This window comes from Ursus arctos, unplaced genomic scaffold, assembly GCF_023065955.2.
Source record: "Ursus arctos isolate Adak ecotype North America unplaced genomic scaffold, UrsArc2.0 scaffold_25, whole genome shotgun sequence".
NCBI classification, from domain to species: Eukaryota; Metazoa; Chordata; class Mammalia; order Carnivora; family Ursidae; genus Ursus; species Ursus arctos.
In genome coordinates, this window is record NW_026622930.1 from 29,364,290 (window position 1) to 29,392,051 (window position 27,762).

At 52.9% G+C, this 27,762-nt stretch overlaps 1 protein-coding gene across 9 annotated transcripts in view; it reads right to left on the reverse strand.

Moving 5' to 3' along the window:
* Positions 1-229: 229 nt before the first annotated feature.
* PCNX1 (pecanex 1) overlaps positions 230-27,762 on the reverse strand; it is a 230,249-nt gene continuing 202,716 nt past the window's right edge. For all 9 annotated transcript variants that reach the window (XM_057318460.1, XM_057318458.1, XM_057318457.1 and 6 more), the window contains 2 exons: positions 9,214-10,350; positions 230-5,935 (listed from right to left, as the gene is read on the reverse strand). In XM_057318460.1, coding sequence (XP_057174443.1) covers positions 10,273-10,350 — 78 coding nt within the window. In that variant the 3' untranslated portion in view covers positions 230-5,935; positions 9,214-10,272. The remainder of the gene's footprint in view (positions 5,936-9,213; positions 10,351-27,762) is intronic.

The window sequence follows — 27,762 nt, forward strand, 5'->3', positions numbered from 1 at the left end:
CCAATTTCCTTTCCCCTTCAAGGTGGGAGGAACTTCTGTGCCCCTGCTCTACATGCGAAAGAAAAGAACCAGGTTGTTTTGCCCAATTTTACTAATGTTGGGATCGATTTTAAAGCCACTCTAATATAGAACGGGACACTTGAAAATACATCTTAGTGGGATTATCCATTTGATTAATGATACTTAAATCATTAATTTTATATTTAACCTAAGGAATGTGATTGATTCATTTATGTAATAAACTTGTGTTTATTGAATATTGAGTAAGTGTTGGGAGCCAAGGGGAACAAAGATATTCGACACTTCTCCTCCAAAAGTTTACAAGCCAGTAGATAGAAAAAGCGCATAGCACAAAAATAGCGAAATACGGTTTTAGGTCAGAATCCGTCTGTTTCTTTAAAAAGACAGCTGACTCTGTGTTCACCTAACTACTAGCTTGAGGGGGTTAACTGAAATTAGGGAAGGTTTGGCTCAGGTATCTGATATAAAAAGGGTCACTTAGCAGCTCTGAATTCCACGAAAGATTCTGGAGGTTGGGGAGAGAGCTGTCGTGTTGAAAGGAAGCCTTTTGCTTCAAAATGGAGAATCTTTTGACCACTCTGGAAAAAAGCTGTGTGAAACCCAATGAAGAAAATGACTCAATCCTTCTTGATCTTTTGGCTTTTGACAAGAGCAAGGCCTAAGAGAAAAGGGCAACACGTCGGGTTATCAATGGCACATGAACCATCTGGAGAACCTGTTAGTGGATAGATTGTGCAAGAGCATCTGTTAAAGAAAATTTGTCATACAAAGTCGGGACAAAGAGGAAAGGTGAGGGGATACGTACTGGGCCTTGACAGGGTCAGCTGAAGTTACACCATGGGTCCCGAGTTTGAACACCTCTAGAAAGGGTCCTGGGCAGCCTCTCTTTGGTCAGATGACCCCCTGGACTGGTTAACCGGGGTGCAGGGGGAAAGGTTATGTCACACAGAAGAGCTGATGAGTCTGTAGAAGCCATGGTTGGGTGGGGAAGGTCCCTGGGCAGAGGGTACACCCCCTGGGGGTCGGGTGGGGGTGGGGAAGAGCTGGGCAGATGAAATCATGGGTCCCGTCTGCCGGAAGTTAGCTGGAGACATGTTAGTAGCTCAACTTCCACTTCCTGCCACTTAGCATTGAGTTACTCTTATTGCTTCTGGGGCTCAAATACTAAGCCTCTGCTCTAAAACACATGCCAAGCATGAGGTAACAAATCCCTGCCTGGCCTCCTAAAGCTGGGTAATGTCTGCAGCCCCTTACCAAGCGAGTCCCCACTTGTATAGCCTGCCCCAGTCACTCAGTCTTTCTCGAACTGGACCCCTTCTGTGCTGGGGTCCTTAACCTGCACCTGGCCTGTGTCCCAAGCTTTGCCACGTGCTGGCGGGCATCCCTGATGCTTCCTGGATCCCCAGCTTCCATGGCCCTGGCTCCTCGGCTGCCCCCTTCCGGCTGCAGTTTCCAGAGGCCTGGTTATGCCACCACAAGGGCTGCCTTCAACACAAAACTTGGTGCGAAGGTTTTGCAGAGCTCTGATGGAGGAGTGAAATAAGAGACTGAGCGAGTGAGTGTTCCCGGAGGCAGTCAGCACTAACACTGTCTGGGAGAGCTGGGTGACACCAAAAGACCATCTGGGGAGTTCTTACTTTTTTCCTGACTTCCTCTCCTCTCCATACTCCTGGCACAGGGAACTTGAGCTGGCTGGAGTGGGTGAGCGTGGTGAAATACGAAAAAAAAAAAAAAATCATCAAGTCAAGACTCGACAGCCTCAAACACGAGAATAACAAAATCTACTGTGGCTCCAGCTGTAGAAATTTGGCCAGTTTAGGAGAACGATTGAAAGCCACATGTGATGTACAAATCACAGGGCAAGCAACATTCCGCTCCCCAGTGCTTCCCATCTTCCTGGCCGCGCGACCCTTCGGAAACCTCCCCGGGGCTCTTTGCCATGTCCTGCCCTTCCTAGGGGACTACAGGGTGAAAAAAGGCCCTGAGCAAAGACTGCCAGTAGACCAGCAGGGCCGATCACTTCTTAGACCATCGAACCCCCCTCTGAAGTTGTAAAAAGGCAGCCCAGCATCTGGGCAGTTTCCAGAATTCCCAGGGATGACCTCTGAGACAGAGGCCACAGCCCATGTGTCAGACCAGAATGCGAATGTGGTAGCATCAGAAAGGTTTCTCCTCCTCTCTAGGGGGTGGACGAATGATCAAAACATCCAGTTTTTAAAACTCCAGGAATATGAGGAGGTATTGATCTCTAATCCCTGGTCTTTAGAAAAAAAAATCCCTAGACTTTTTTTTTTAAGCTAACTCTCCAAAGGAAGGCTTGCTGGAGATAGTGTTAAAGGCCTAGACGTTTCTTTGTTCTTTTTGTTCTGATTGCGGACAGTCAACTGCCGAGTTTTGGTGGAGGCACCGTCGTACAGTAGGAAAAAGATGGATCTTGAAGGCAGGCAACTGGGAGGGATCCCAGCTGGGTGTTGCTTAGCTGCGTGACCTTGGACAGTTTCCATGACCTTGAGACCCTTAATTTACTTATCTAGAAAATGGACATATTAATAGAATCTCCCTGGTGTGAAAAATTACATGAACTTGCAAACTCTCAGCTCATTGCTGGGCGCACAGGGGGGTCTGAGGAAGACAAGTGTTTTGGGAGAGGGGGAGGGTACAAGGTGGAACAGGGCAAATGCAGGATCTAAGGAAGGTGTCATGATTGAGCCACACCCATGTCACAGAAAGCTCCTTGAGGTTCTGCCTTGTCGGACTCATCCTGGACTCTCCAGCCCCAAGCATGGGCCTTCTGCAGAGCAGGCACTCAGGAAGGGTTTGCTAGCTGGGCCTGGGGCCTGGTCAGGGAGAGGTTTGCAGGAGGGGAAGGCAGGCAGGTGAGACAGAGAAGCAGGAGTGAGGCAGCGTGGGGATGAAGGACACTACGGTGAGAGAGTGGAACGGTGCAAAGTGCCCCATCATTAGAGCCCCCGTAAAATTAATGGACTTGAGATGGAATAATTTCCAAAGTGCTTTGGAAGCCAGATGGGAAGCTTATGTCAATGTTTTCACTGCAAGCTTAAGTGAAAATAATGAACCCCGTTCCTGCCTGCAGGGAAGGTTCTGGTTCCACCATCGTCTACCTTTCTCTGTCTAGCCTTGCTGAGATGGGGCCTTCCCGTCCTCTCTGCAGATGCCCCTGTGACTTGCCACCTGCTCCGTGGGGCTGTCTGGGCAGCTGGCCCGAGGGAAATTGCTTTCAGGTAGAGCAGGGCAGGAAGGGCCCAACCAACACATCCTACCTCTCCCAGCAGATGGGCGCAAAACACCAAAAGCGAACCAAATTCTGAGGCTCGGCGCCTGGCAGGCGGTGGGGGGGGGGGGGGTGTCTTTGAAGCCTTCCTGGGGAGCTATAGTTAGACGTGACAAGCCATCGGACAACCGGACTGCTGCACAGATATATTAGTGGCTGGTGTGGGGAGAGGAGAAAACACCAGACCCAGAGATATGGCAGGGTCCGCCCACCTGCTTTGCAACTCACCCTCTGTCAGGCCCATTAACCTGTCTGGATCTTCATTTTTCCCCTGCAAATGGCCATGACCCCGCCTGTGGTTAAAATGACCTTTTGCCTCTCTGTCCTCCCAAGCTCTACAGCCCCGATTTTTACCCGGCATGGATTTCACCCTGTCCGGCATGACAGTTCTTTTTATACTTTATTTAATTTACACACCTCTTGACACAGCAGATTATAAGCTCTTCGAGGGCAGGGGTCGGTGGGAACCACAGCTCATAATTATCCATTTTTAATCATTCACTTACCAAGTATTGGCCAAGCCCCCCAGGGACTGTGCTAAATGTCTAAAAATGGAGCAGTGAGCAACTCCGATAAAAATCCCTGCTCTCAGAGTTTCCCTTCTGGTGTGGAAGGCAGAAAATAACGACAAGACATAACCTAAGCAAGAAAAATAAAAGCAGGGCTCCTGCATCACACAACTCCAGGGGGCGCTCTTCCTACAGAATACACTGCTAATGATTCCCCCCCGGATTCTGCCCAAGCAGCTGCCCTGGTGATACGCTATCCCCAGGGCCTGGCCCAATGCCCGATACGTGGTAAACATCCCGGCAACATTTATTAAAGAGTAAGTAAAGGCACAAATGAGCGGTCTTCTCCATGCAGGGACGTCTGTTCATATCCGACTAGATCCACTCTTCTCTCCTTTCTGCATATGCTTGCTGTGTGCATCTGCTTGAGTGAGGCAGGGCCACGCGACTAATTCTGTTCCGTGGCCAGCAGCAGTGCCGGGACTCACTTCTGGGCAGGTGCCTGGCCCTCTCCAGCTTTTTCTGCTGCTGCTGCAGTGGCCAAGGTAGCCACGAGGTGTGGATTCTCTGTCATCGGAGCCTCTGAGTGATTCTGTGGAGCAGAGCAGGTCTCCGCAGGAATCACTTGCCGGCTAAGCCTGTGTTATGTTCCGTTAAGGCACGGACGCTTCGGGGTTGTTTGCTCCCTCGGCAGAGCCTAATCTACTCTGACTCATGCTCCCACCCTCCTGCAAGCTCTTTCAAGGTCAGGCTGCTGGGCCATTCACTGGGCCCAGCACAGAGGTGATCAGAAATGCTAAAAAAAGAAAAAAAACCAACCAACCAAAAACAACAACAACAACAAAACCTGATAGATAAAAGAGGAACGCACATCGACGAATAAGTATTATCAGTGCTTTTTCCTTCAGCTGGAATCCCTCAGCTCTCCAGTGGGCCCCGGGCCTAGCCACGATGCCGGGTGTTCATTGCCAATGGGTGGGTTTCCTTCTACCCCCAAAGTCCTCTCTGCAGTGGGGGAGGTAACGCTGCCCTTTTCCACATAGGAAAAAACACACCAGTTTCTTTCCACGGGATGCAAACAATCTGGAGGAAGGCCACGATTTAGGAAAACTCTAGAGGCCCCGCGAATTGGAGCAATTGGGGTCTTTGCCTACCCAAGGCCCCCAGTGTGGCTCACACAAAACAGAGAGACCCTCACAGCTGTGCTCTGAGCATAGACAGAGAGACGGACCAAAACGCTCCCTTCCTCACACAGGGTCAGAAGCACCGCTTCGGATCCGTTTCCTCAGCCCAGGGCTTAGCAAACCCGCAAGTATTTGCATCACCTGGACAGCTTGTGCAAACACTTCGTCAGCCACCACCCTAGCGATGGAGATACAGGGCATCTGGGGAGGGGTCTGAGAATTTGCATTTCTAGTAAGTTCCCACATGCTGCTGCCGCTGCTGATCCATCCCTTAGACTGATGCTCTGTCTCTCAAAGTCAAGGTTACGTGTAATAACTTGAGGGTAACACTATAACCTGCTACCATCCATTAACGGTATAGGATGAACGCCTTCTTTCAGCTTACCCAGATCGGGAAGAGGGAAAGGTAAGTTTCAGGGAGGGGAGGGATTCTTTCCAGAGTGAGGGCTGCTGCCCAGAGGGGAGGGCAGCCGTGTGTCATGCAGGAAGGTCCCGGAATGAGAGCCAGAAGGAACCTGGGCCAATCTGGGCACAGAGGTGGCCATGGAAAGGATGTTTGAGAGCTGGTCATTGGGTGGTAAAAAGAGCACTGGACCTCGAGCCCGAAAACTTGTAGTCCTCTCCCATAAAGCCTTGCAGCTGCTGGCCGCGGCCAAGGTGAGCCACTCTGAAGCCGATCTCTACCATCTCTCACTGGCAGAGCCTGCCCAGTTTCCGGGTGGGTCAGCCCTGCCCAGGCCCCTGTGCCCAGTGCACCACCTGCACCAGGCCTGAGACCCAGCGCGGGAAACCTCCAGACAGTGCAAAGCGCTCTGCCGTCTTCTTGCTGACTTCTTAATCCGTGCTGCTGGCGGGGTTGTGCTGTGCCAAGGGTTAGCGTGGGTGGCCGTGACTCACTCAGCCTCGTGGGGAAGCAGATGCTGCCAGCGCTGCCACGGAAACAGGCTAAATCAATCCCAGTCCCCGTAGGGGGCAGAGAACAAGCTGCCTGCAGCCAGTGAGTTGGGGCGGCTCTGGTTCTGTTCTGGGTGCGGCCACCGAACCAGGGAGGACAGCCTGTGCTGTGCTGGCCACGGCTCTGCCCGGGAGCTGGGTTGGGGGCAGCAGCAACTGGAGCTGGTGCGGGGACTGCGGCATGTGACCGGGGCAGACGGGCGGCTGTGTGGGATGTGGGCACAGACTGTGGGATGTTTGTGCTGGGGGGGGGGGGGGTTGTGATCCTGTCTTCCTGCCCTTTCTGGAAAGGTCTAACTCCTCTGAAGCTGCTCCCTTACTAGATGATGTGGAGCTGCCCTCCCTCCCAGCTGGCCGGAAATATTACCCCCCAGCTGAGGAGACGGGGACACTGAGGCCAGAGTTGCAATGACCTAAGCAAAGTCCCACAGCTTTCAGAGGCAGAGTCAGGCTGGGCTCCCGATGTCCTGAACACCGGATCCTCATTGTTTCCACTGGCCGCAGCCTCCCTAGGAAACAATTTGCTGGGCCTCGGGCAATTTGCTTTGCCATGAATATCTGCTCTTCAAGGCAGTGGGGAGTGCCATTAATAACACACTCTGCTTTTCCCAAGAGCAGCAGTGAGTCTCCGGCCAGCTTTCCCCACCTTCATCAGCTCCTAAGCCAGGCGAATGAGTTCCCACTGGCTCTACCAACCAGCCAGTGGAAATCCTAAGAGTTTCCCGTTTGCCCAATATCCTATCATTACAGAGTTAGGAACAGAGCCAGAGCTGGGTGTCCTGGTTTTCAGACCAGCTCCCCCCATCTCCTACCCCAGGGTAGGGGAAGGTCTACTCTCCTCAGTTCCACCTGGTGATGCTCACGCCATTTCCCCAGGTGCCCCCTTTCTATTCCCAGGGGAGGCTCACAACTGGGTATGGTGGCATCTGCACGTGTTTATGTCCAGAGGCCCCTCAGCCCCACCACAGCCACTTCCCCCTTCCCCAAGCCCCTCGCTGCACAGGGGGCTGGGAGCAACCTTTCCCTTCCATTTTATGGTGAGATAAAGTCCAGCGTGGGTCCCCTCCTGCATCCTCTTTGGGGGATATCCCTTTCCCTGCCTCCCTGTGTCTTTGATCCATCCCTTATGTCCTTTCTCAACTTCTGCCTTTCTGTGAGCTCCTTCTCAGTCTGTAGACATGTTTCTGTCCCTCTCACAAGAAAAAGCAATGAAACGAACTGGTTACTCTCCTTCCCTAGCTGAATAGATGCTTCTTAACGTGGCCTGAGCTTGTCCTCTCCCCTTTCCTGCCTCCCAAGAGCTCAAACATCTCCCTGTGAAGCCCTGCTCTTCCTCCTCGGTGCTACCTGCCCTGCCTCCCTGCTGGTGTCCCCTGTGGTCATATCAACACCTGGGGCGGTCTCTGATGTCCCCCACCTGCCTGGACCTCAGGGCACCAGAGGGGGCTGGGGCCCTCCCAGCCCTGCCGCCGGGCATCTTCTCTTGATCAAGCAGTTATACTTGTGCTTAGCCTTCCTGACCCATCCCTTTCAGCTCCAGCCTTTGCCCGCCCTACCCACCCCTGCCCCCAAACTGGGCTCTCGACCAGTCTACAGGACCAGCTAAAAAAACGTCTGTTATCCCCTTCATCTCTGGCTTTTTTCCTACCAAAAATATTTTATCCTCCCCAAGTTAAAGGAGACAATCTCCCCTGCACGGGAGACAGGCAGGGACTGGAAGGTGTGTAGGGTGGGGAGGAGAGCAGGGGACTCCTGCGGGGGGGGGGGGGCACTGGGAGCAGGAGCCCGTGGCCAAAAGGGCCCTTCTGCACTGGGTCAGTTCTCACGGAATGAAGCAGAAGCCTACCAAAGGGGCCGCTACGGAGTGGAAGGAGAGGGTCTCCTTCTCAGTCTTGGAGCTGAAGGGTAGGCTTTGAAAGAGGGGGGAGTAAAGTTTTCCTTTGATCACAGTCTAAGAACCACCTGGAAGGCAAGGTGGGCTCATCTCTTTCCAGCTTTGCCAGGTCAGATGTCCATGGGAGGGCACCTCGCCTCCCTGCCTGAGCACCTGAACCACAATGGGGGGCCCGCCCCGCCCCCGCCCTCCTCCCTGAGCACCTCTGCAGGGCCGGGAGGTGGCTCCCACTGCAGTCAGCCCACTGAGGCCCACGGCTTTAGAAAGGGCCTGTGCCTTCTGTCAATGCACCTTGCGGACTCAGAAGCTCTCGACTCAAGGTGCCCTGAAGATGGCAAGGCACTTCTGTGACCCCAGAGCCCAGGCTGTCAGTCGGCTCCCTGGCTTTCGGTACCTAGCTCCCATCCCAGGAGAAGACTCGGCCAGGCTTCTGGGAATGGCACAGAACACCCAACATACTTAACAGCTCCACATAGATTCTTCCCGAAGCCCGTCCGCACTCACCAAAATGCAGACTGTCACATTTCAAAGGGGACAGCCCTCCGAGCTCATGCAGGACTACTGTCAAATGACCGACCCGTCAGGCTGGACAAGTTCCCAGAGCAGAAGACTCTCTGGGTGATTAGGAATCTGTAGAAGGGACTTTGGGAAATGGACATGTCTTCCTGATTTCATCTGAAATCTGCCTCCTTGTAACTTCCATCCACCTGATTCCACTCACTGGTCCTTGGAAGAAAATTTCTCATCACGCATCTCATTGGTCTTATGGTAGCTGGAGGAGACGAGGATGGAATTGTCTGCCTTTTTTCTAGAATGAGGATGCCTTGGGAGGCCAAGGGGATTGCGAAAAAGCTACAGGGGGAGTTGGAGAGAGAACGCAAGTGTCTCCACTTCTCGTCCTCCTTCCATTAATCTGTGTTTCTTTATCCTTGCCAGGTGTTTCTGCACCTACCACATGCACCTGGAATACTGGAGGCTTAGGACACCTTGCCCCTTTCCAGAGAGTTCTCAGTTCCAGCTTAGGACGGACACACACCCACACCCACACCCACACCCACACCCACACCCACACACTTCACAGCACAGGCTCGCCAGCAGCCTGGGTGGCTCGTCTTTACCCAGGAAGGTCAGCCTGGAAAACCAGGTTTCCTCCTTACTTTCAGCTGCTCCCCCACCCCCAGCACAGGCCAACAGGCAGGAGAGGGACCACGTGGAGAAGCTGCTCTTCACTAAGAAGAAGGGCCTGAACTTGAAAGGGAGAAGAAAGGCCTGGAGAAGAGTTTGGAAATGACAGCCGTCAGCGCTGGGCTTGGAGAGATGGCAGAGAGCTCGTGGGGGTGTGGGTGGGAGGGTGCTCACCGGCGCCAAGGCTGAGTCGTGTGGCAGCAGGGAAGTAGGGGAGCAGGGCCCTGAGTGGTGCCAGAGCTGCAAACCAGAACCGCAGGCCTGGTCCCCACAAAGGCAGGTCCTAGCAACTTCCAATCCCTCGGATGGATCGCAGGGCGGGCTCCACCCCCAGAGACGTGCCCTCAGCCTTCTTAAAGGCACGGTGCTCAATTCCCGGCTCGCGCTGACTCTCCGGCCAGCAGCGTTCACGCTCACTACTCAGGCTTCATCGTCTTTCCCAAATCCGTTAGGCACAGAGAGAGCCAGGCTCTACGCTCTGCAGCTTGCGGATGCCAGAGCTGACATCTGTCATGGACCCCCACCCCCAAATTCTTATGTCAAAGCCCTACCCCTCAGTGTGGTTAGTATTAGAAGGGGGGGTCTTCGGGAGGTAATTAGGTTGAGATAACGTCTGGAGGGTGGAGACTCCATCGTGGGATTAGGGTCCACAGAAGCAGTCAGACCAGAGCTTTCTCTTTCCGCCGTGTGAGGACCCAGCAAGGCAGCCCCGCACCTGCAAGCCAGGAATTGGATCCTCGACGGGGAGCCAAATCGGCCAGCGCCCTGATCTTGGACTTCCCAGCCTCCAGAACCGAGAGAAATGCCTCTCGTTTCTAAGCCACCGAGTCTATGGTATTGTCAGAGCAGCCTGAGCTAAGAGCCTCTCGGATGCTCCAAAGGAGAATTGACACAGATCTGGTAACCCAAACAGCAGAGAAAGCCAGATTTGCCGAGCTCCGTTTCTTACGGCGGAAGGGGCAGGGAAAGAGAAGTGTCATGTCTGCGAAGGACGCCTTTGGCTCTGATCTCTGGCTGTCATCAAGTTGAAGGGGGAGTGTTGGAATCCAGGGCTCCCGGTATGGATCTGATGGAAGACAGTTCCAAACGAGGTGAATATTCCTAAGTAATAGTGGGCTGTGGAATTCCAGACAGGTGTGAGACGACAGTTAGATCCAGGCACTCGTCCTGTCTTTGCCACGAATAGCTGTGCAGACTTGGGAAATCACCGCATCTCTCTGAACTTGGGTTATTTCATCTCCTACTTGAGGATAAAACCTGGTCTTCTCCACCTTCTTCTAGGCTGGCTGTAATCCGACGTATATGAAGGCACTTTGAAAAAAAAATGTAAATAGAAGGATGAATTTTTTTGAGAGAGAGAGAAAGAGCGTGCGTGCTTAGTTGGCATTAGAGAAACCAAGGAAGGCTTCAGGGAGGAGCAACCAAGGAGGAGCCAACTGGCCTGGACAGATGCCATTCATAATGGCGGTTTCATCTGGGCCAAGGCCAAGGCAGAGAACTCCTATCTGAGATCCCGGGAGGAGGCAGGGACACTCAGAGGCTGAGTCAGAAGGGTGGATACACAGAGGCGCACAGGACCACAGACGGAGCCCTAGCCCAGTGGAGCCAGGGTGAGAGGCTCAAGTCAGTGTCCCTGAGCCAGACCAGGTAAGGGTAGAAGACACTTACAAACAGCTCCAGAGTAACTAGGCCTTCCAGGAGAGCCATGGATCCCCAGCCAACAGATTTGCTTAGTGTCACAGGCCACGGGATGTGGGGCAGGTGGAATGAGCCTACTGACTGAAAGGACCAGGTGAAGTGCAGACAGTGGGGAGGATTTCGGGACATGGAGATCCTGGGTGATGGGCGGGAAGGTAGTGGGCTCCAGTTCCAGCCACGGTACGGTGACAGGCCCGGGCTGGGAAGGCAGAGTCTGGAAATTCGGCCAGGTCCCACGTATTTGGTGGGCGTATTTGGCAAGGGTGGGGGTCAAAATGAAAAGCAAGGATGGAAAGCCAGGTAAGGCCAGGGCTTGATGCCCACCAAGAAATGTGGACTCTTCCCTGCAGGCAGTGGGGAGACATTGGCTGGTTTTAAGAGCATCTTGATGCAGCTAGTTACCAGCAAGTGTGGGGGAAACTTAGGGCAAAAATGACAATTTGGCAAGAGGTAACAGAGAGAATTACTAGAGCAGAAGTTGTAGAGAATGAAGGACAGCAGGGTGACTGGCTCCACAATCCAACTGCGCGAAGTAGTGACACCTCTGAGAGGACCTTTGTTGTTCTGGAAGCTTCTACCATTTCTGCCGCTTTCCTAACAGCACTCAGGTTTCCTTTTGAGGCATTAACTCCTCCCAAATACAGCCTGACAGGGCCCATCCCTAACCCAGGAGCAGGCCTGCTCTAGCTGGGCCGATCAGCAAGCCCTCCCTGGAACCCGAATCTCCAGCAGAATAGAACGAAAAAGGCAAAGGTGGGATTCTGCCCTCCCGCGCACTCCATTCACCATAAGGCCATTCTTGTCTATCTTGCTTCTTAGGCCTCGGCGTGGTCCAGATTCCCACCTATTTCCAAGCCTGGCTCTTCAGACTTCCATCAGTTCTGTAAAAATCCGGTATCCTTCAAATAAATTCTCTTTGGCCAGGAAAACTAAGCTACTTACAACCTAACTGAGAGAGCAGCCTTAGGGATACACGTCCAGCTTCTGTGTTTTGGCTCTTTTCCTTCCATATGCTGACTTCCTCCCCATTGGGACCTGGCCTTAGAAGCCTAAGACCAGAGAAGGAAAACCCAGGGTTAGGGTTCTAATTGTGCCCATTGCTTAACCGTCCCTGGGGTGTGGAAGTAAAATCATGTGTGGGCCAGCAGCCCCCAGTCCTTGATTTAACAGAGTGCAGGAAGAAGTGCCTAAAGATGGGCAGAAAACACAGTACTTCCCAAAGCCGGGCATCCTGTTAAGGTGCAGACTGCACGGGCAGGGCTGGGGCTGGGCCTGGAATTCTGCATTTTTGACCTGAGCCCGGCTGAGGTCGGTGCTGCGGGTGCCCGGCTACTTGCGTGTCTTGCTAGCAAGCTCTACGTGGCATGTACCAGGCAGCAGAGAAGGCATTTAGGCAATTTAGCAGATCTCTGGTCATCAAAGAGGCTATGTGCGTCGAGTCCCTGGGGTGAAAGCCGGGTTACTGTGAGCTGAGGGGGGCGGGTGTTGGAGAGAGAGCAGATGACCGAGGCTGTGGAGCTCCCAGCCTGTGGGGGTACCTGCCGACCTCAGCATGGCGGAGGGCCGTGCTTCTCAGAGGAGTGCTCTGGAGAAGTGTACATCCGTGCTGGTCAGGGAGGACAGAAACACAGAAGCCTGTGTCTCCTGCTCCATCTGCCTTTCGCTCTCCCAGGGTCAACCCTGCCGCACCTAATGGGTCTCAGGCATGGTGGCCCCTCCTCTGCTCATTTGGTGTTCCTGGCCTCTGAGGGGGTCTCCACTCTTTTCCTTCCTTCTCCCATCCTAGCCAGTGTTTCCTCTTCTTCTTCATCACCTCGAGAACACTTTCAGGTAAAATAGAGGATGTAGACAGTGTCAGGTCATTCCATTTCTCTGTTCAAAACCCTCCAATGGCTCTCATGTAACTTAAATCCAAATCCTTACAATGGCTTCCAAAGCCTCACATGACTTGGCTGCCCATTTCTCTCTGACCTTTTCTCTTTCCATTCTCGGCCTCACACAGGCCTCCTGGCTCTTCCTCACACGCATCACACAGGTTACACCTCAGAGCCCCTCCATTTGTGCCCATGGTGAATCTCATCTCCTTCACACCTTTGCTGAAGTCACCTTCTTCACACAAAAACACATACACGAATGTTCATAGCAGCATTACTCACAGTCACCAAAAGGTGAAACCAACCCCAGTGTCCATTAACAGATGAATGGATAAACAAAGTGTGTGTGTCCATGCAGTGGAATGTTCTTGGCCCTAAAGAGGAATGAAGTATTGACACACGCTACAATATGGATGAACCTCGAAAACGCTATGTGACATGAAGGACATAAAGGCCACATGTCGTGTGATTCCGTTTATAGGAAATGTCCAGAATGGGCAAACTACAGAGACAGAAAATGGGTTGGTTGCCTCGGGCTGCAGGGAGGGAGGAATGGGGGATGACAGCTGATGGGTGCGGTGTTTCTTTTTGGATGATGACTGTTCTAAGACTGCTGGAGGCAGCTGGGTGCACAAGTCTATTTACAACTAGTTTTCAGTACATGCACTTTAAATGGGTGTATGGTATGTGGGTTGCAGCTCCATAAAACTCTTATCCAAAAAGTCACCCACTCTCAGTGGGCCTGTCCTGACCACTAGATTACAAGCCCCCGCCCTCAACTAGTGTCTTCAGTCCCTCGCACCCTGCTCTGCTTTTTCCCAAGGCTTAATACCTTCTAACAAACTGCAATTTCCTTTTTTTTTTTTTTAAACTTGTATTTTGTTTCTTGTCTCTCTCCCCCACTGCAGCGTAAGCTTCGGGAGGGGAGGGAGTTTCTCCTTTCTCTTTTGTTCCCTGATGTATAGTGTCCGGAAGAGAGCTGGGACTTCGGTAGACACTCAGTGAACATCTGCTCGGTGAATGAAGGAACAAGCACCAGAGTTCCAGGGAAGAAGCCTGGGGCTCAAGATGTCCCAGCTGCCTGGGGCCTGCCTGCTGCTGGGCCACAACACAGCAGTCGGAGGGACAGCTTGCTTCACAGATTTCACACCCACCTCGCTCTATTGTTTGCCACAGTCGCCGATGGCAGCAGCTTCCCACGGGAGGCCACAGAAGAGCTGTGGCCACAAACTCCCACAGGGCTGGGGCCATCGGACAGCAGCGAGCAGCCGCCACCCGGAGACCTGCCCGCGCGTGAAATGTGCAGCTCTGCGCTTCAAAAAAAAAAAAAAAAAAAAAAAAAAGGAAAAAGAAAAAAAGACCTGTGGTAAAATATAACAAAATTTGCCATTTTAAGCATTTTCAAGTGTAGCGGCATTTGAAGTTCGGTGGCATTAATACATTCACTGTTACGTAACCGTCCCCACCATCCGCCTCCAGAACATTCTCATCATCCCAAACTAGGACTCCGTACATGTTAAACACGAACGCCCCAGGCCCTTCTCCCCCCGTCCCGGGCAAGCAGCATCCTACTTCCTGTCTCTAGAAATGTGGCTACTCCAGGCACCTCCTCTCAGTGGAGCCACGTAAGTGAAGTCAGCCTTTCGTGCCTGGCTTCTTTCACTGAGCATGAGGTCTTCAAGGTTCATCCGTACACAACAGCACAGATCAGAATTCCTGCCTTTTGAAGGCTGAGCAATATTCCACTGTAGGTGTAGACCACACTTTGTTTATCCACTTGTTTCACCTTGTGACTATGGTCAATGATGCTGCTGGGACCCCGGGGACACAGGTATCTGTTCGAGACCCTGCTCCCACCTCTTTCGGGTGGACACCCAGAAGCGAAAATGCTGGTTCACACGGCAATTCTACATTTCACTTTTGGAGGGTTGGCCGCGCTGTGTCCACGTGGCTTTGCTCTTTGCCGTCCAGGAGCGCAAGGGCTCCCCTCCAGCCCTCCAGCCCATGTCCATACCCCAGAGTCAGCTCAGGGCGGCCTCTGTGTTCATCCAGGAGGTAGGTATTCTCATCCCTGTCTTACAGGTGAGAGGAGACTGCAGCCCAGGAGGTCCATGCACCCGGCCTGGTTGCAAAGTGAGCAGCCGAGCTGGGACTTGAGCGTCCTTCTCTGACTCCAAGGCCCGTCTGCTACACCAGCGATGCCTGGTGGCCTCCCGCGGCTCGAATCTGGCCCCCAGATGCATGTATTTGATCATCAGGTCTTTCCAAAGTAACAGTGTATCAGCTTCTGTGGGAAATGATGTTATTCCCAATTATTCAGTGCTCCTGTGTGTGGGAGGCGTGCACTCACACCGTTGACCTTGGACCTGGCTATGTGCTTTGCTTGGCCAATCCAGGGTGAAGAAGTCACAGGCACTCATCATCTCAGACACGAGGTTCAGTCACTGCTCCTTTTCCTTTGCTATAAGAATGGCGGGTCCCAGGTGAGGGCGGCCTCTTCGGCCTGGATCCCAGGGTAAAGAAATCATGTGGACAGAGGCTCAGCTAACCTGAGCAGGGAGCCCAGCCGCCCCGGCCCTGCAGTCCATGCGGAACATGAACAACTCAGGCATCTGTGTTGCTGTGGGTCACTGAGAGTTTGGGGTTCTTCCTTATGCAGCATAAACTAGCAAAAGCTGCTTGATCCTGCGTCTGCTGTTTTAACACTTTGGAAAGTTATGCAATTCCACATACGTGGCTTCTTCTGAAAACTTAAGATTTGCCACTTCAGGGCTCACAGTGTCCCTTGGCTGCTGGTGGGCAGCCCTCCAGAGTACCTGCTGCTTTACAGGGAGCCTGCGTCCCCCCAGAGCCACAGCCTTCAGCACGCTCCCCTGCCCCAGCCAGGGTCTCTGGACAAGCCCCCAGGTCCTGCTAAGACCTGATGGTGCTGCTCCCTGGGACTGTGCCTTCCGTGAATCTCAGGAGAGAGAGGGGCCCCAGAAATGCAGGTTCTAATTAGTGGCTGTCCAGCTGTGCGATGGGGGACAATGTCACTCCCCTCCCTGGGCCTGTTTCTTCTTCCATGAATGAGAGGAGATTCAACCAGATCTCAGGGCACCTCTGAGGTAGCACCGTGGCCAGAGAACGCCAGGCTTTACTGCCGCAGAGACTGTGCTGGCAGCTTGGGGTTCGGGAGGGAGCTGATGGTGATGTTAGCAGTCTCCCTGCCCCCACTTCACCGTTCAGAGAGGGGGAACATCGGGGTCGAGCCCCACTGGGAACTCTGTGATGGGAACTTGGCCTTGCACTGAAAGAATGTGCCCTGGACACCTGGAGTGGGACCCCAGCCCCCCTGCCCAGGCCTAGAGCACCCCTGCTCATCTTCTACGTGACTGCAGGCCGTATGTGGGGCATTTCAGACCTATCACTTACGCTTGCAGGTGGGCAAACCTTTCTGCAAGTCCTACTTACTCATTGTTTGATGAAAGCCCCTGCAGGCACGGTGCTAGGGCCTCCACCTCACAGGACGGAACAGAGGGAGAGCACTTTCAGAGGCCCTGACCGTGGGCTGATGGATTTGCTGTCCCCAGGTCTGTCCCCAAAAGCTCGGCTCCAGGTTCCCAGAGGCATACGGGCCTAAGTCCCGTGAAGCACACCCAATCCAGGGACCCAAGACGCGTGGCTGCTTTGGAAACCCACGGAGGCTTATGAAGCTCTGCAGCCTTCTGAACCCACTGCCTCCGTTCCAGTAAACATTTCTGCGGGGAGGGAAAGTTTCCGTGTCCACACATCCTGTGTGCGCAGCTTGTTGAATTTTCTCCAAATGAGCGCACTTCTGTGACCCAGATCAAGACAGAGAGCGCCATCATCACCCAGGAAGTCACCCTTCCTCACTCTTTTCCGGCCACCACCCCAAGAGCAGCCAAGGCCCTGACTTCTAACAGCATGGGGGAGCCCTGCCTGGTTTTGAACTTCACATAAATGGAACCACCCAGCACTCCTCTTCTGTGTCTGGTTTCTTTGGGGGTAACATTACTGTGTGAGGTTTGTCCTCACTGTTCTTTAGTTCTGCAGAAATAGGAGCAAGGGGTGAAAGGAAGGGGGGGTGGGGGAACAGAAGTGGGAGGGTGGGGTGGTGATCCAGCCAGGGACCCTCATGCTCCTGTGATTCCAAAGGAGCGCTGGACCTTAATTCGGTCATGAGCTTGACCTGTGGAAGGCTCAGCCCTTGAGTGAGGAAGTCTCATTGGCGTGTGATGGAGTGGGAAGGGGGCACATGGATCCTCTATTCCAGCTCTGCTTCCCAGAACTTTCCTTTGAACATGTTAGGCCCTGGACAAGGGACGTGTTTGCAGAAGTGGTATGAGTCTTCCCCGGGGGCCTCCTCTGAAACGTTCACCCTGGGCAGCTGGGGGGCTGGAGGAGGGGTGGGAAGGTTTACAGGCCATCTGAGGAGTAAGAGACAGTTTAGACGCACCCTTGGCTGTAAAGCAGAGTTTATCTGGAAAGAATGCCCATGAGGGGGAGACCCCGGCAGATTGCACGCCCCAGGGAGACCTGGGTTCTAGCCATGAAACCATCTGGCCCCAAGCGGCCTAGATGGTGCTAAGGCCTTCTACACCTATGTCTTTGTGCATTGTTTTAAACTACGGTCAAATATACATAACATAAAATTTACCTTTCGACCTGTTTTAAGTGTACAATTCGGCAGCATGAAGTGCATTCACACTGATATGCAACTATCACCACCATCCATCTGCAGAACATTCTCTTCTTTCCCAACTGAAACTCTGTATCCATTAAACAACAACTTCTGGTTTTCTGAAAACTTCAAAAAAGGAGTAGATATCTAATGGTGGAACTTCTGAAAGTCATTTTTGGGGGAGAGGGCCCAGCATCTAAGATGGGTGCAAATCCTGGCCTTTGTGAAGAGGAAATAGTCTGAGTTTATCTGGGCTGCTGCCCTGCCCGCCTCCCTAAAGACTGGGTCTATGTTTTCCATGTCCTTGTTCCCTCTACTGGCCTTTGGACTCTGTGCCCATTTGGTCCTGGACTACCCAGGGATGGTTCCTTATGCTATCTTAAACCATCTTGTTTCTTTAAACCTAGCTGGGCTGCTGAGTAGGGCCCTGTCATCCAGGGCATGGACCAGGGTGGATCTTGGTAGACCAACTGCCTCCTGATGAGAAATGGGTGCTGGGGGACCCCCGCTGTGCCTCTTTCTCACACTCACATACCAGAGACCTGGTCCTCTCAGCAAGCTGAGCTTTTCCTATCCTTAACAGATAACCCAGAATCCCTGGCAGGGGTCTAAAAGAAGCTAGGCTAAGCCTGGAAGGAATTAGACCATGGGACATGAGTCCTCTCGGAGAGGGTAATGTGTCAAAAGTCCACAAGCTACGTTCTTAGATCCACCCCCTAGAGGGAGAGCCTGACAGGTCCCTAGAGCGCATCCAGGGCTGTGCTGGGACCATTAGCTCAACCAGAGACTCCTGCAAAGGCTCAGCCGAGCTCCCCAAGGGCACAAGGCTGTGTACCTCCTGACTGTCACCTGCGGGAGGTGTCTCGGAGGTGCCATACACTAAGCCAGCCCACTCAGGGTCCCTAGCACGCTGCCGCACCTCAACAAAGCAGGTGCTTTCCCAGGGAGGGGGACTGGGTCAGAGCAGAGCCCACGCCCACCAGGGGCAAGGCCCAGGGGCAGCCCTCCAGCCCAGTGTGCCCGTCTGAAGAGGGAAAGGGAGCTCAGCTTACCCCGGGGCTTGAAACAGGCATATCTTTTTTTTTTAACGACAGAATTCTTTCTTTACGGGAGGCTTTAACTTTTACGTTTCAAACACTTTCCTAGGTCTCCAGATGTGCTCTTCTGGCTGTATTTGGGACCAGAGAACGTGGGGTGGGACAGGGCGGGTGCATTAGGGCCGGCATCCAAGCCCATCCTGGGCTCTGCCTCCTTGCCCCTGCAAGTGTTTGCACTCCCCTTACCCACCGCTCCTAGCTCACTGAATGGATCTTGAGTCTCCTGCCCTCAGTCCCCGTAGCCCGGTTAAATTCCACAATGCGGTTCTATCCAGGTTACCTCCCAGGCGCTGCTGCCATGTGGCATTCCAGAATCACACAGCTCCAACGACCAGCTACCACCTGGTGCAGGCCTTCTGTGCCCACAGCTCTCACGTGTCCTCTCCTTAGGCCAACCCCTTCCACCTGCAATGGCTTCCTGGGGCCTCCTCCAGGAAGCCTCCAGAGTCCTTCAGCTGAAGAGATTTTATGATCCTTTCTGTTCCCCCAGAAATTCCTTGGTGCCTCCCTCACGACACTTTGCAACGTCCGCCCGACTGGAGTCATTCTCATCCGTGGCCTCTCCACGAGATCGTGTGCTCCTCAGGGCAGGACTTCATTCATCTTCGTAATCCCAAAACCTGGCACACAGCAGGCACTCAACAAGAGGACTTAAAGTGTTCTGACTCCGATCCCACTTCTCATCACCAGCTAACAATTCTGGCCACCAACTTCCAACGTGTGTGTGTGCGTGTGTGTGTGTGCACGCGCGCACACGTGTGAGGGGTTTTCCCCACACACCCACGCAAGGCTTCCACATCAGCTGGTGTCCTACAATTCGACTCAATTCCGACCCCGTCTAGACAGAGACAGTGTAGGATCCTACAGGTGAAGGGTTCAGTCCTACAAGACTGCCCACCCCTCCTACAGACAGACACCAGTGCAAGTGCAGCCCGTGTTTCTGACCAACCGGCTACACACTGGGAGCTCCCACGACCCCCTCCTTGGGTTTGATGAATTTCTTAAGAGTGGCTCACAGAAACATTTTACTTACTAGATTGCAGGTTTACAGACATAGCTCAGGAACAGCCAGACAGAAGAGATGCATAGGGTTTCCGGGCTCTCTGGGGCGTGCCACTCTCCCCATATCTCCACGAGGTCACCAACCCCCATCCTTTTGGGGTTTTGTGGAGGCTTCATCACAGGGGCAAGATTGATGAAATCACTAGCTATTGGGGACTGAGTCAACTTCTGGCCCCTCCCCATCTCCCCTCCCCTGATCAAGGGGTTGGGACTGAAAGTTCCAACCTTTCAATCCCATAGTTAGTTCTCCAGGCATCCAGCCCCCATTCTGGGGTGCAGTCCAAAAGTCACCTCATTAGCATAACAAGAGAAATCTTTATCACTCTCATTACAGGAAATTCCAAGGGTTAGAAGCTCTGCCAGAAATGGAGATGAAGGCCCAATATATATTTCTTATTATAAATCACAGTATCACGGAATTAAATAGATGGCCTTTCAGTTTGTTGTCCAAACCCTGTCCTGCTCCCACTGCACTTTGCAGGAAGGACTGCCGGGGACCTGTTTACTGACTTTGTTGGCTGTGCCCCACAGCGCCCAGTGGCTCAAGGGAGAATGATTGGTTTGCTAGTATACTGGGTGCTGCTGGCCAGCATTAGAGCTGGGGCAGTCCCCCTGCGTGCAGCTGCCTGCCCCCTCCAGGGACACAGGTGTGGATGGGCTCCCCTGGGCACCTGCCAAAGTGACAGGGCGGAGACTGCAGAGGCGGCCTTGGGAGCTGCAGCCCTAAGTCACCCCGACCCTATCCTAAACCCCAGCTCCCTACCCGGCCTGGAGGGAACAAGACCCTGCCCTTCCTCCCTCTCTCCTTCCCTGCCTGCCAGTCTTGGGAAAAGCTGAGAGAGGTAGACTGGTTCTATTTCTCTAAATTATAAGGGGAGGGGGTGTGTCAGGAGGTCCCTCATAACTGCGTCCACAGCCTCAAGCTGTGGTCAGGTGGCAGAACGGCACACCTCAGCACTTGCCCAGGGAAGTCGGCCTGCTTCCTCAGGTGGGAGAGCTGTGGGAAGCCCCACTTCCTTTCCAGACTCCAAAGAGAGGGATTAAGCTTTCCGAGGGGGTGGGGCTGATAGGTGGAGCTAGATTCACTTTTCTTTAAGCCTTGGGGCTGCAGCTGGGCTCCGTATGGCTCATCTCCTGCCCCCTAGTCTCCCTTCCCAGGTAAGCCTGCTCTTCTTACCCTACGTGAGTGAGATAAAGTACGCAGCATTTTGTCTACAATGCTTACCACAGGAGTAGGGGCTTGGGAAATGGCCATTTTGTTCTGTTAGGTTCTTGTGCATCGGCCCTTCAGGAAGAGCTCTGAGGGGCGTGCAAGTAACAGAAGACCCAACCAACAGGCTTAACACGCAGGACTCGTCATCTCACAGAACAAGGGTCTGGAAATTCACACTTCTAACTCAACAACGTAATGAAGTTCCTAGGTTCGTTCATTCTTTCCTCTCAATCATCCTTGACATGTGGCTTTTCTTCCTCATGCCGTGACCTGACAGTCACAAGAGGAAAGCCACAGCCCTGCTATGGTGCCTGTTTTCAAGGCAGGGAGAGTGAAGGAAAGGGTGGGACCAGCCATGTTTTTCCTTTCATCAGAAAAGAAAAAGAAAGAAAGAAACAAAGAAAAAGAAAGAAAAAAGCAAAGCAAAGCAAAAGCTTTTGCAAAAGTTCCTCAGCAGAGTGTCCCTTATGTGTCTGTACTAGGTCCCTATTGCTGCTCTAACAATGGCCATGAACTTAATGGCTTAAAAGAACACATTTACTGTCTTCCAGTTCCGGAAGTCAGACGTCTGACTAAAATCAGGTGCCAGCAGGCAAAAATCAAGGTGCCAGCAGGACTACGTTCTTTCTGGAGGCGCGGGGAGAGAATCCATTTCCTTGCCTTTTCCAGCTTCTAGAAGCTACTACCCCCATTCCTTGGCTTGTGGCACCCTACCACGTCCAAATCCAGCAACACCTGGTGAAGGTGTTCACATGCTGCATCACACTCTCTGCTTCTCTCTTCCACATGGAAAGAGCCCTCTGATTTCATTGGGTTCACCTGGATAATCCAGGCTACTCTCCCAAAGGTCAGCTGATCAGCAGCCTCAATTCCATCTATGACCTTAACTCCCCTTTGCCATGTAATCTAACATATTCTCAGCTTCCAAAAATCAGGATGTGGACACCTTTAGGAGATCTTTCTTCTGCCTCCCACCATGTCCTTGACCAAACTCGATCTCACTGGCCACCACCAGTTGCTAGGAAGATTGATAAATCAATTAGCCTGTAGAAGGGAGCAGGAGAGTGGTGGCTGGCTTAGACTAATTGTGTTTTATCATCTGAGTCTGTTCACTTTGTTAAACCAAATCAGGGTTGTATTAGCAGGGAAAGGAGGTGAAGGCGTGGTGGGTATTGGGTTGGCTAACTGCCTGCCACGGCAAGGTGCTGCTGATTTTGTGCAGATTTCCCTGGTCACACGTCATGTTTGCACTTGGTGATGAGATGGGATGGAAATCATTAATGCGGATGTTCCTAGGGGGTGCCCAACCCTGCACATTCGAGAGGGATCGAGACTGTCAGCCAGAGTTTTCATTCTCTCTCCTTCTCCTGCCCCGCAGCCCTCCAAAGAAAGAAACTGCCCATACAAGATGGTTTTTCTCAGGCAAAGAAAGCCAGTTGTAATGGGCAAAGGGGAGTGAATTAAAGAGATGGAGAGAGGCAGGGAAAAAATGTATTGGGAAAGTGTGTCAGTGTACATCATAAAAGTCAGAATGAGGAGTGAAAAGAACAGGAGTAGAGTTAGGAAGGTCTGGTGGTAGTCGGAGAGTTTCCCAATTGTTTTTAAGAGAGAACATAGAAGTGGGAACCATAGCTTGTATTGGGTTAGAAAAATACAAGTAAATACCATGAGTATTTTTGGAATTACGTTGGATTATACAGCTGACTGTGACTCCACCCTGGAACTCAACCAAATGGTAGATTTAACATAAATTATTACACACAACTGCCCCATCCCATCTCTTCCCGAGATGGTGCTCACTTGCTAGTCAGTGAAATAGTTAACACTGGCAACCAGTTAACACTGGCTTCAGAGGCTCATCTGTAAAATAGGTATTTGGACAGGGGAACGTCTGAGTCCCCTTCCAACTCCGATCGTTGACAATCCTGCGATCATTTCATGAAGTCCAGCTCAAGCTCCTTCCTGTACCCTCAGCTGTCTGGGGCATCACTCTCTTGTGTTCTAAACCATGGTCTCAGAACAAATAAACATAACTTGGAACGTTACCACTCATAAGACCGTTTACTTTTTCTTCACTTCAGTTTCCTCAAATGCAATCCCTCAGTCATACCCAACCGGGGGTGTTATGTGAGGGTTAAAAATCACAAATGTAAGGTGCATGGCACATAGTAGGCACTCAAAGAACTAAAGAACTAAAAAACTAAAAAAAAAAGACATACAAAATAAAACGATGGTCTGTGATCAAAGGGGAAAAGTTGCCTTTTGGATGGTGACAATTAAAAAAAAAGATCAAGAGCAAACATCTTGAAATTTTTAGTTCCTGGTCTTGGGAGTATTCTCACCCCTCCCTCCCCGGTTTTATACTTTCCACACTCAAACTGACTGGTCACCCTTGCATCTGTGTTGGGGAAGGTCATTGAAAGGACATGACCACCAGGCGACCTGTGAGCTGAACCTGGGCGGGCACTCAGAGTTTCCTCAACGCCCCCATCCCTGTTCTCAGAATGTGGGTTCCACATGCTTCCCTGCTTCCAGCAGCTGCTCCAAGGACATGGCCTTGAGATGGCGATGTGTTGAGAACACCTGCACGGTCTGCATGACTGAACCCAGTGAAGGCCTCTGTATAAACTTTTAAGATTTGCTGAGTGCGGGGATCCACTCACCTGGGTGCAGCCCAAGCCAAGCCTCATATCTAAGTTTCCTTTGCTTATTAAAACAGCCACCTGCTCACCTGGAGTGGCCTGCGTCTTCCTTCCATCTCTCCCTGCCCTCGGAGTGTGGGGTCAAGTTCAGGTTACACCCAGGATCTCCTGAGGGGGACTGCAGACAAACACTCTGACACCTGACGGGGTTTACAGAGCACCTCACCTATTAGTTGGAGAGGGAAATGCTTGTTTGCTTATCCCCTTTCAAAACACTGTGTGGGATTTCCCTGCTCTCTAGGACCAGGGTCCTATAAATGTCACAGAGGATTTGAAGAACTGTTTTCATGTTCCCAAATGTACGTGATTCTTCGTTTTGATCCAAGATCCCCCAGCCCTGCACTGTCCCATACAGGAGCTACGAACTGCTTGGAGCCAATTAAATTTTAATGAATTGAAATTAAGTGAAATGAAAAATTCAGTTTCTCAGTCAACCTTGGTCACATGTCAGGTGCCAATTAGCGACATGTGACTAGGGGCTGTCACTCTAAACGGACCAGATTATAGCATTGTCACAGGACATTCTATTGGACAGTGCTGCCCCTGATCGATTTGCCTAGGTTTCAATAATAATAAGCTTTAAAAAAAAACCCACACAACAAAATCCAGCCTGGCGGTTGAAGTGTTAGCCCTGATGAAGGGTTGTCTGCAGTCTGGCAGGGACCATTATCCCACGGACCCGCTGCGTGGGAGCAGAGTCAGCCCAGTGACCGACAGGTGGAACAGATGTCGTCGGGCCCATCTCCCCGGGCTTACGAGGGCTTCCCTGCGCCTGCCTCTCAGGCCTAGCTGTCTGCCGGCAGCTTCATGACTGACAGCGTAACCGGTCACCGTTCCCAAAGACGGACGCAGTGAGTCATCACCCAGTCCAGGCCACGGGGGGGAGTCGGAGCATCTGGTCAAAAGGGCCCCTCAGCGCCTTCCCCTGGAGCAGTTAGGGGCTGCTGGCTTTCCTCATACTCCTCCCAGGAACAGATAAGTGGACAGGCATGTCCTTGCCCCCGTTTCTGCCCGTCGAAATCTCCTCGCCCCCTTCTCCGTATTCTCAGATGCCACATTCTCCCAGGACCTCCTTGACTCTGTGTGACTGCCCCCGGCACGTTCCTCACAGATCTCCAAGCCCATTTATGGACCGTGCCTTCCACCCTCCGTGTCTGTGATGGCAAAGCCCTTGGAGGGCAAGGCCTGTGCTCCTCACAGGCCCAGCGCAGGGTGCCGTGTCTTGACACAACAAACATTAATCAGCAGGACTGGATCCCTTGTAAGCTCTGGAGGGTCCACTGGGAAGAGTTTTGTCCAGTGTCTCTATCTTTTACGCTTGCTCCAGAGAGACCCTAACGGTAGCCTCTGTGCTTAGGGGGATACAGGGTAACCATAAGCTCAGACCGTCAAGGCACAAACCTCGACCTTTCTCCCTGGGTGACATTAGGAAAGTTATTTCACCTCTCAGGGTCTCATTTTCTGTAAAATGGGGGTACCAAGAGTGTGCATCCCCTGGAGTTGCCGTGAGAAATAAAATAATATACCTCAAATACATATTAAAGTGCCTGGCAAACAGTAAACACTCAATACACCCTAGTTATGCCTTATTATTACCATTCTCGGCAACAGCCTCACTGACCTGGGGAGCAGCTTCCTGATTTTATTCCTGCCCATATTTTTGCCTCGGACCTTCAGTTTCCTCATCTGTCTGAGCATCTCCCAGACGCCCCCTTGCCTTGGCCAGCCCAGCCCCCATCACGAGCACCGACCCGCTTCCCAAGGGTGTAGGCCTCGGGATGCCCAGCCTCCTCTGGACACGGCCCGGCTCCACGCTGGGTAACTGGGCCGCCACGCAGGCTGAGGACACTCGATAAATGTCGACGGGTTGGACTTGCTGGTCTCAGAACAACTAGCTCCCTGGAAACGTGTTGGGCTGATCTCTGAGCACAAGCTGCCTTCACCTTAAATTGGGGGTGTGTCTTCGGGAAGAATGGGAAGGGTGTTAGGAAAATTATAGGCGTGAGCTTCTCCTAGGAGCGTGTCATTGGGAATAACAAAACAAAAAGTATAAGCTGCTTCTACAAGTTTTTGCTAAAATGGCATTTTGGGAAAAGAATTTGAGACCCACCAAACCAAACCATCAACAATCAGAAAACAACAGTTTAGAATGTTGGCAAGCATGCCATGTAATGAGTATTCTCTTGATAACGGGCCTCCAGAACATGGAAAGAGAAATCACAACATATTATTGATGTCTTGGACATTTAGGTCCTCCATTCTGAGGTCTTTTTGGGCAAACGACCTGTCGTGCTTATATAGAAATGCTTCCCTCGTTACAGCCTGCCACACTAGAACATTCTATGTCTACCAGCCGTACAGGGGCTGCACAAGGGAGAGTCCTGAGCCTGGGTTTTATTAACTGCTGAGAAGTCCTGCCTCTGGACATGCTGTGTGCAGTGATGAGCAAACCCAGATGCAATCCCCTCTCTTGGCCCTTATCAAATACCATCAGATAATCACGCAAATATTTACAACTGAAAACTGATTTGTTCCATGGAGGAGAGGAGTATGGGTCATCTCTGAAACTGTGTGACAACAGGAATGAGAGACTGCAAGCTTCGAGACACCTCTTCTGAGGAGGTGGGCAGCGTGGGCGGAAGAGGGCTCCAGACAGGGATTTTCCATGTCCGCAGATGCTCGTTCACTGGCGCGTTTATGTGTGAGTTTCCCCCGCCAAGAAGACCCTCCCGGGGCCCCAGTTCCACCTGCACTGCCGACTCCCTCTGGAAGGGCAGCTGAGCTGCTCTGTGATGTGAGGGCTGTACTCAATTCCCCAAAAAAGGCCACTCCTACTCTGACATCTGGGCCCCCCAGGCCCCCCATGCTAACCCTCTCCTCATCCAGCTTGGATCCCGTGCCGGTCTCCGTCCCCACGACACCTCCTCACTGTCTCAGCTGCGTCCAAGCGGCATGCTGCCACAGGGCACGAGGGAGGCGGCAGCTGGCACCCCACGGTGCTCCAGAATAGAGCCGCGGGCTCCGTCCTCCCCAGCCCCACAGACACTGCCTTCTGGTCTCAGCAGACTCTCTCCTGCTACTGCTTCAACGTGAAGATGGGAAAGTCAGTCCCAGGAGCAACGCAACAAGATGCGAGCTGGGGCGGGAGCGGCAGCGACCACCAGAGAAGCCAGAACCCACAGTGGGGAAGCCTAGTCCAAGCACCGCTGGGAGGCACTTATTTTAGCCAGCAAGCTTCATTCCTACGTAATGTGGAAAGGAAGAAGCATTCGCACCTAACTCGTAGCACGTGTTTGTCGAAGGAAGGCCTGAACGGACGAAAGCACGTAAGCCCTGCTCAGTCCTTCCTGGAGGATTGAACAGGGCGTGGGAGAGGGCAGGGGGGGCCGACTGGAGCCCTGTGCCGGGGAGGGTTCCCGCGCAGCTCTGAGGCAGCAGCTGTGTCTCCAAAGGGGACGGGGAGAAGAGAGATGTGCCCCCGGCCAGAGCGGGGAGGGCGCCAAGCAGACGGCCTGGCCCCCATCCCGACCCCGAGGACACATCCCCGCAGACCTGCTGCGCCCACTGTGCTGCTAACTGGGGTTGGGGCCTCTTGCCTGGGGAGCGAATGAACTATTCAGCACGCTCCTCTGGAGAGAGGCTGCTGCTGCTGCTGCTGCTTCCCAGCGGCCCCCACCGGCCCCTCTTCATGTCTAAATGTCGCGTGAAAGTCAGTCTGTCTCCCCCATGTGTGATGCATCCATGCTTCTCTTATTTTGGGCTTTCCCCTCGGTGTGAAGATAAAGACGGTGCCATCCACCTAGTACCCCCTTGTCCTGGGCTTGTGTGGTCTCAGCAGCCAGGTCTCACTGCCCACCCCCAGGCCCTCTGCAGTGTTTCCAAATCCCAGCCCCTGTTCTAGGCTAAGGGCCTGGCTTGGGCTGCGGCACAAGGGCAAGGCTGCTGCAAGGCCAAGGGCCTCTACCAAGGCAGCAGGACTCGTCCATGGCCCCTATCCCTTGGAGAACATGGCAAGCAAGGGAAAGTACGGGATGGAAAGGAGCTGATTATCAGAGGGCCATGCCCGGACTGAAGGGTGTGAGGGGAGGGCAGGGCCCCACCGGGGACTGGATCGCTCAGCGGTTGCTAGGCTGCACCAGGTCTCTCCAACCTGCCCTACCGGGCACTGCCCCTCCTCCCCCTCGGCAGCCAGCTCACACTGTGAGGGCAGCGGGAACCCAAGCCCTACCCACCCGGGGGGACCTGCAATTCTCCCTCTGGCCAGCTCTGCCTCTCATTTCTCAGGTCTCCTCTCTCCCTTCACCAGGGGCCTCAGAGTTCTGGCAATTTCCAGTGTTAGTCCCGCCTCCCGTCCCCAGCAGGTGTTTGCTGATGGCAACCCAAGGGAAAGAGG